This window comes from Bufo gargarizans, chromosome 4 (assembly GCF_014858855.1).
Source record: "Bufo gargarizans isolate SCDJY-AF-19 chromosome 4, ASM1485885v1, whole genome shotgun sequence".
NCBI classification, from domain to species: domain Eukaryota; kingdom Metazoa; phylum Chordata; class Amphibia; order Anura; family Bufonidae; genus Bufo; species Bufo gargarizans.
In genome coordinates, this window is record NC_058083.1 from 150,296,461 (window position 1) to 150,305,519 (window position 9,059).

Genomic DNA, 9,059 nt, shown 5'->3' on the forward strand with positions numbered 1-9,059 from the left:
GTTCAACATCATCCAAGGTCTTTTATGCTGAAGCCAGGCTAACTCTGCCTTGTCTAATTAACCCTTGCCTACAATCCCCGCCCTTCCATCTGCTCACATTAGTTTGTATCTCTGCAGCCATCTCTGACAGGCAAGTACTTAATAAAACATATTTTCCTCAGTTAACTGCTAGAAGAAATCCTTTGTGACATGTCATGGTTGCAGAAACACAAAAAGTGCTATTAAGGGCTTTTTACTTTCAAGGAGTGTGTTAGAATAGCATGTCGTGAGCATTTAACCCAGTCATGGCCATATCTGTCCACCGAACCAGTAGGTTTATCACTTCTACTCTATTTTCCATATTCTTATAGCAAATATAGAATTACTTGTGACAGTAGCAGGTCTAAGACATACACAAAGAATAATTAAACCATCTGTTACATGATATATTGCCGTTTTATTGACTGAAAGAGCATGCTTTTACCATGATGGGAAGCCAGAGAATGACTTTAGTCAAAGCAAGTATCAAGGAAAAGCGCTTCTGAGCATAGAGCACGGTCAGGCTCCTGCTTCCTCTCATGCTGCTTGTGCAATGCTGATCACCCAGGCTCCTCTTGTACACAGTCTCTGAGCTCACACAATTCTCATTGAAATTCTTCAAGGTTTTTCCAGCAGGATTATCAGGAGACAGAGACGATGTGTTGCTGCCCAGAGGTGTATTGGGGGTTAGATAACCTTTAGCAATATCTTTATAATTGAAATATAGTAGCCGTTCCTGGTTATCCGAGCAAAGCAACTGGTGAGTTAGAGGGACCGAGAAGACTGTCAGAACACAAAAACACAAAGAATAAAAAGCGAATAAAAACAACACATAAGAACTGGTGCAGTCTATTAGGCATCCCCAAGACGTGGCACCGTAAGCACCCCAACCACAAAACGGAAGTGCACATATTATCAAACTAACAAGCCATGTGCTGACAATTGCCCATGATATCTTAGGAGGCATTTTGGTAGTTTCATAGTTTGCTGGTTTGGTAGCCATGCAGAAGTTATAGGAAATGATTATGCATGCCTTTAAATTGCTTGATATTCCCTGAAACAGGTATAGGAAAGCTGTGGCAGTGCACAGTGGCTGGAAAAGCAAATTATTAGTCCATTGTTTTACCATGAAGATAGACGCAGGGACCACACAAAGTAAATCATCAACACACAAGGAAGCCACTAACATAGACAGCGCAGATCTGTTCTTTATCCTCACCAAGGACACCAGAGAATAAAGGCTGCTCACCAACACAATCAACGTCAGCGTTAGTGTAAGACAAAAAAGAAATCTATTACTAGTCGATGGGGACTTTGGTGTCTCTGTACTTAACCTGGTGCTATTTGCAAACAGAAGAGTTGTTGAAACCGACATTGCTTTAGATTGTATATTCTCTTAATATATGGAAAGGTTTACTAATATTGAAGCATCCATACTACTCCGAGGTTCCTTTAATTTCCTTCTGAAGGCAAAAAATGACAATTTTTCCAAACTTCGCTTTTGTTCCTGAAGCTTCAATGTAGAAAAAGTTCCATTTAAGCTGCAGATTATGTCGTCCAGAAGAGCATTCAGGAACCAAACTCTTGCAAAATGTATTGTCCTTTATAGAAGCTTCCGCAGCTGCAAAGTTCAGAATCCCTGGAGTAACAACAGGCCAAGGAGGCAGCATGTCCATCCATTATTGAGACATCCGGCACTACATGAGTAGATTGTTGGGTGAGATGTGGTGAGCCGAGGACCGGATGCAATCAGAGCATGTTTGCTCTGTGAGGATGGTAGTGGAGTGAGATGTTCTTTGAATCAGTCTGTTCGAAGCTGCAGGAGGGTGGAGTCTGCTTCCAGCTCTCAATAGGAAGAGAAATAAAAGCACGAGTATGATGTCTGTCATCTTCTCTCAGCAAATTAGTGGAGCTTCTATGTACACATGTTGTGTCACTGAATCTTTTATATTCATAGTCACTATGCCTGCAACATAAGGCGACTTATGATCATTAAATTTGTTTTACGGTATTTCAATGTCAATTTTTTTTTTTTTTAAGATAAATGTTTTTATTTCAGATGTTCCAATACAATTATTAGATAAAACCCATTATCACTACTCTAGAAATACATCTTATAGACTCCTCTGTGAATCACGTATCACTGTCCTGGTGCTGTGTATGGGGGAAGGGCAGCTTATAGCATATCTTCCAGTGATTACTGTAATGATCAACAGGTCTCATTCTGTGATTTATAATAGCCGTACGTCCTCTAATATGCAGCTCTGTTTCATGAGCTTGTTTGTTTAGGGTAGAAAGGGAAAGTAACTGCCTAGGGTATCGCCATCTCCAAATAGCTCTGTTATAATATTGTAGGACGAAGGGAGTGGTGTGGTCCTGAAATGCGTAACATATACAACAATAAAGTGGATATTTTCATCCCGGGTTGTCCCTTGAGATAGTGCTGCGGTCAAGTCCTGTTCTTGTTTTACTTCTCTCCAAATAGATGATCAGGAAGAGGCAATTTAAGGGGTTGTCCAATATGTAAAATTTGCAGAAGAGCATCCAGCCTTATAAAATAAAGAAAGAAGCCCTCCACTCCAGCGCTACAGGTCTGGTCCCCAGGGTTTCCAGTCCCCATCGGACCAGCAGTGATTATGTCAGGTCTGTTATTCACACGACAATCATTGGCCTCAGCAGTCATGTGCTATTCATGCCACATAGTTGGTTTTTTTGTCTGGGGTACAAGTTATAAGATGCAGCCATGTCATAATAAGTGCTCAGAAAGAGGCAAATGAAATGTTTGGTCAACACTTTGTAAAATTTGCAGGGGAGCAGCCAAACTTATAAATAAAATAAGAAGCTAAACTCGTGGCTAAAGGTGCCTCCAGTCAAGTGCTGCTTGTCTAGTCCCTGGGGCTTTCAGTCCCAGTAAGACCAGAAATGATGATACTCAGTCCATTGATTGAGTGGTTGCGTAAACAGTGGACATAATGTCATCACTTCCAGCCTGATAGGGACTGGACCTGCAGTGCTAGACTAGAGGGACCTCAAGTGAGTTCACCTTTATTTTTCTACAAGCATGGCTGCTCCCTTACAAATTTTACAAAGGGGGAGATAACCCATTCAAGTTCTCTAAGAATATCTGCCCTATCAGAGAACACTACAACTTCAATATGGGGGGCAGTCTAGTCTTCTTCTGTTGCACTGATGCCTATATTGACAGGAGATCTGACTATAACAACCTCTGAGCATATGGATAAGCATATGTATGTCACTGATTGGGATCTTGAGGAACTTTCTGGCCTGGGAGGTGGTAGACGTTGGAGGGCTGGTCTCATGGTAGATGTTTAGGACTACCCAGCTCAGAAAGCTTCCCCCTTTAAACCGCACCCTAATCATCCTATTTTTATTTTATTTGTTTAAATGATAACTGTCATATTCTCATGCAAAAAAAAAATCTATGAAATTAGCATATGTTACTGCTGCAGCAGCATTATGCATAAAGCAATCTTTAGTTTCTTTACTTACCATTGGTTTTCTTGAGTTTTTCCCTTAGTTACGGCTGTTTTGAATCCTACATTATGAGGATCTTCTCAAGATGGCTCCTCTGCCAGTTCTCTGAGGCCAAAACTGCATTCCCTAATAAGGTCACATACAAACTTGCTGTAGCCAGCAGCTTCCTGCCAGCCAATTAGATTGGATTACTGAGAGACATGCCTCCTCACTCTGAAGCCTAATGCAGGGATGCAGTGTGAAGGACCGCATCTCTGTCTTCCTAGCCAGAGACAGATAAGCCATAGCAACAGTCTTTTAAGGGAGCAGTGGAAAGGGACAGGAGATATTAATGAAAGCTGTTATTATAAGGTAATTACAGATCTTTTCGCAATCATTGACAGACTGACTCAGGTATACATGCGTAGCTCTAATAAACTAGCAAATAAAATAAAAATATGACAGTTAACACCTCCAAGTACTTTTTCAGTCCATATTTGCTTTTTTCAAGTTATGTAAATTAAATGCTTACCTCCTCACTTCCCATTCCTAAACTCACCTCCCTTTATAAGAGTGACAGAATATAAAGATCCTACCCTCCTCCTGAACCCACGTCCCAAATCCCGCGCATCTGCAGAACCAGTCACCTCACTCACTGATGAAAAAAAATCTAGAATATTCGCAATTACGAAGATATAGATATAGATTCTAGATTTTTGTGAATTCTCGAAGTGCTGATATTCTCGATAAAATTAGCGATTAGAATATTCGTGATCAACACTACTCCTCATATCACACTGATCATATAATGTATATTGGGTAGCTGCGAGACTTGGAAGAGAAGGGGTGGAGATGAGCAATCGTAGAGGGTGAAACTTATTCGTTTGTGGGCATGTCTGCACTCCAATAGTCAGAGAACAGTGGACTCGTCTCTGAAGACAGGAGACAGGACTCATCTAAGGTGCATTTACATATATGGCAGGAACATTTATTTTAGGTTTTTCCCTGAACTGATAGTTCGTTCAGAATTGATTTTAATATAATTATTAATGTATTAAAAAGTATTTTTAGAAAAGTGAGTGGATAAATAGGCTTAGAAAGTGATGACAGGTTTCTTTTAAAGACAAACTCCAACAGATGCATGCATTTATTTTCAACTCCATATACCTTAGCCCACATTACCAGTTTTTGCCTTTTTTTTTACCCACATTGTAACAGTGTTCTTGTGAAAAACAGAATGCACTGATTTTCAAATCTTATAGACCCACATTTAATTCACAAAAGATCATAACTTCTGTCAAGTTCTAAATTATATATTTATTTCATTAATTGTCTCACTTTCAACATCTGATATGTGTTCTGCAATCTAGTGTGAATAAGATATCGGTTTATGAAATTTGCAAATCATTGCATTGTTTTTATTTTCATTTACAGTTAGAGTTGAGCGGACACCTGGATGTTCGGGTTCGAGAAGTTCGGCCGAACTTCCCGAAAATGTTCGGGTTCGGGATCCGAACCCGATCCGAACTTCGTCCCGAACCCGAACCCCATTGAAGTCAACGGGGAACCGAACTTTTCGGCACTAAAAAGGCTGTAAAACAGCCCAGGAAAGGGCTAGAGGGCTGCAAAAGGCAGCAAAATGTAGGTAAATCCCCTGCAAACAAATGTGGATAGGGAAATTAATTAAAATAAAAATTAAATAAATAAAAATTAACCAAAATCTATTGGAGAGAGGTCCCATAGCAGAGAATCTGGCTTCACGTCACCCACCACTGGAACAGTCCATTCTCAGATATTTAGGCCCCGGCACCCAGGCAGAGGAGAGAGGTCCCGTAACAGAGAATCTGGCTTCATGTCAGCAGAGAATCAGTCTTCATGTGATAGCAGAGAATCAGGCTTCATGTCAGCCACCAATGCAACAGTCCATTGTCAGATATTTAGGCCCGGCACCCAGGCAGAGGAGAGAGGTCCCGTAACAGACAATCTGGCTTCATGTCAGCAGAGACTCAGTCTTCATGTCATAGCAGAGAATCAGGCTTCACGTCACCCACCACTGTAACAGTCCATTTTCATAAATTTAGGCCCAGCACCCAGGCAGAGGAGAGAGGTCCCGTAACAGACAATCTGGCTTCATGTCAGCGGAGAATCAGGCTTCACGTCAGCCACCAATGCAACAGTCCATTTTCAAAAATTTAGGCCCAGCACCCAGACAGAGGAGAGAGGTCCCGTAACAGACAATCTGGCTTCATGTCAGCAGAGAATCAGTCTTCATGTCATAGCAGAGAATCAGGCTTCACGTCACCCACCACTGCAACAGTCCATTTCATAAATTTAGGCCCAGCACCCAGGCAGAGGAGAGAGGTCCCGTAACAGACAATCTGGCTTCATGTCAGCAGAGAATCAGTCTTCATATCATAGCAGAGAATCAGGCTTCACGTCAGCCACCAATGCAACAGTCCATTGTCAGATATTTAGGCCCAGCACCCAGGCAGAGGAGAGAGGTCCCATAACAGACAATCTGGCTTCATGTCAGCAGAGAATCAGTCTTCATATCATAGCAGAGAATCAGGCTTCACGTCAGCCACCAATGCAACAGTCCATTTTCATAAATTTAGGCCCAGCACCCAGGCAGAGGAGAGAGGTCCCGTAACAGACAAACTGGCTTCATGTCAGCAGAGAATCAGTCTTCATGTCATAGCAGAGAATCAGGCTTCACGTCACCCACCACTGTAACAGTCCATTTTCATAAATTTAGGCCCAGCACCCAGGCAGAGGAGAGAGGTCCCGTAACAGACAATCTGGCTTCATGTCAGCAGAGAATCAGTCTTCATATCATAGCAGAGAATCAGGCTTCACGTCAGCCACCAATGCAACAGTCCATTTTCATAAATTTAGGCCCAGCACCCAAGCAGAGGAGAGAGGTCCCGTAACAGACAATCTGGCTTCATGTCAGCAGAGAATCAGTCTTCATGTCATAGCAGAGAATCAGGCTTCACGTCACCCACCACTGTAACAGTCCATTTTCATAAATTTAGGCCCAGCACCCAGGCAGAGGAGAGAGGTCCCGTAACAGACAATCTGGCTTTATGTCAGCAGAGAATCAGTCTTCATATCATAGCAGAGAATCAGGCTTCACGTCAGCCACCAATGCAACAGTCCATTGTCAGATATTTAGGCCCAGCACCCAGGCAGAGGAGAGAGGTCCCGTAACAGACAATCTGGCTTCATGTCAGCAGAGAATCAGTCTTCATGTCATAGCAGAGAATCAGGCTTCACGTCAGCCACCAATGCAACAGTCCATTGTCAGATATTTAGGCCCAGCACCCAGGCAGAGGAGAGAGGTCCCGTAACAGACAATCTGGCTTCATGTCAGCAGAGAATCAGTCTTCATATCATAGCAGAGAATCAGGCTTCACGTCAGCCACCAATGCAACAGTCCATTTTCATAAATTTAGGCCCAGCACCCAGGCAGTGGAGAGAGGTCCCGTAACAGACAATCTGGCTTCATGTCAGCAGAGAATCAGTCTTCATATCATAGCAGAGAATCAGGCTTCACGTCAACCACCAATGCAACAGTCCATTTTCATAAATTTAGGCCCAGCACCCAGGCAGAGGAGAGAGGTCCCGTAACAGAGGATCTGGCTTCATGTCAGCAGAGAATTAGTCTGCATGTCATAGCAGAGAATCAGGCTTCATGTCACCCAACATTGGAACAGTCCATTGGCATATATTTAGGCCCCGGCACCCAGACAGAGGAGAGGTTCATTCAAATTTGGGTAGCCTCGCAATATAATGGTAAAATGAAAATAAAAATAGGATTGAATGAGGAAGTGCCCTGGAGTACAATAATATATGGTTAAGGGGAGGTAGTTAATGTCTAATCTGGACAAGGGACGTACAGGTCCTGTGGGATCCATGCCTGGTTCATTTTTATGAACGTCAGCTTGTCCACATTGGCTGTAGACAGGCGGCTGCGTTTGTCTGTAATGACGCCCCCTGCCGTGCTGAATACACGTTCAGACAAAACGCTGGCTGCCGGGCAGGCCAGCACCTCCAAGGCATAAAAGGCTAGCTCTGGCCACGTGGACAATTTAGAGACCCAGAAGTTGAATGGGGCCGAACCATCAGTCAGTACGTGGAGGGGTGTGCACACGTACTGTTCCACCATGTTAGTGAAATGTTGCCTCCTGCTAACACGTTGCGTATCAGGTGGTGGTGCAGTTAGCTGTGGCGTGTTGACAAAACTTTTCCACATCTCTGCCATGCTAACCCTGCCCTCAGAGGAGCTGGCCGTGACACAGCTGCCTTGGCGACCTCTTGCTCCTCCTCTGCCTTGGCCTTGGGCTTCCACTTGTTCCCCTGTGACATTTGGGAATGCTCTAAGTAGCGCGTCTACCAACGTGTGCTTGTACTCGCGCATCTTCCTATGACGCTCCAGTGCAGGAAGTAAGGTGGGCACATTGTCTTTGTAGCGTGGATCCAGCAGGGTGGCAACCCAGTAATCTGCACACGTTAAAATGTGGGCAACTCTGCTGTTGTTGCGCAGGCACTGCAGCATGTAGTCGCTCATGTGTGCCAGGCTGCCCAGGGGTAAGGACAAGCTGTCCTCTGTGGGAGGTGTATCGTCATCGTCCTGCCTTTCCCCCCAGCCACGCACCAGTGATGGGCCCGAGCTGCGTTTGGTGCCACCCCGCTGTGACCATGCTTCATCCTCATCCTCCTCCACCTCCTTCTCATCCTCGTCCTCGTCCTCCTCGTCCTCCAGTAGTGGGCCCTGGCTGGCCACATTTGTACCTGGCCTCTGCTGTTGCAAAAAACCTCCCTCTGAGTCACTTCGAAGAGACTGGCCTGAAAGTGCTAAAAATGACCCCTCTTCCTCCTCCTCCTCCTCCTCCTGGGCCACCTCCTCTTCCATCATCGCCCTAAGTGTTTTCTCAAGGAGACATAGAAGTGGTATTGTAACTCTGATAACGGCGTCATCGCCACTGGCCATGTTGGTGGAGTACTCGAAACAGCGCAACAGGGCACACAGGTCTCGCATGGAGGCCCAGTCATTGGTGGTGAAGTGGTGCTGTTCCGCAGTGCGACTGACCCGTGCGTGCTGCAGCTGAAACTCCACTATGGCCTGCTGCTGCTCGCACAGTCTGTCCAGCATGTGCAAGGTGGAGTTCCACCTGGTGGGCACGTCGCATATGAGGCGGTGAGTGGGAAGGCCGAAGTTACGCTGTAGCGCAGACAGGCGAGCAGCGGCAGGATGTGAACGCCGGAAGCGCGAACAGACGGCCCGCACTTTATGCAGCAGCTCTGACATGTCGGGGTAGTTGTGAATGAACTTCTGCACCACCAAATTCAGCACATGCGCCAGGCAAGGGATGTGCGTCAAACCGGCTAGTCCCAGAGCTGCAACGAGATTTCGCCCATTATCGCACACCACCAGGCCGGGCTTGAGGCTCACCGGCAGCAACCACTCGTCGGTCTGTTGTTCTGTACCCCGCCACAACTCCTGTGCGGTGTGGGGCCTGTCCCCCAAACATATGAGTTCAGAATGGCCTGCTGACGTTTACCCC

The 9,059-nt window shown here is 45.1% G+C and overlaps 1 protein-coding gene across 1 annotated transcript in view; it reads right to left on the reverse strand.

Moving 5' to 3' along the window:
- GPR149 (G protein-coupled receptor 149) overlaps positions 1-1,393 on the reverse strand; it is a 206,163-nt gene extending 204,770 nt beyond the window's left edge. Inside the window, exon 1 of the mRNA XM_044291043.1 lies at positions 464-1,393. Within this exon, the coding sequence (XP_044146978.1) occupies positions 464-1,393 (930 nt within the window). The remainder of the gene's footprint in view (positions 1-463) is intronic.
- Between the last annotated feature and the right edge of the window lie 7,666 nt (positions 1,394-9,059).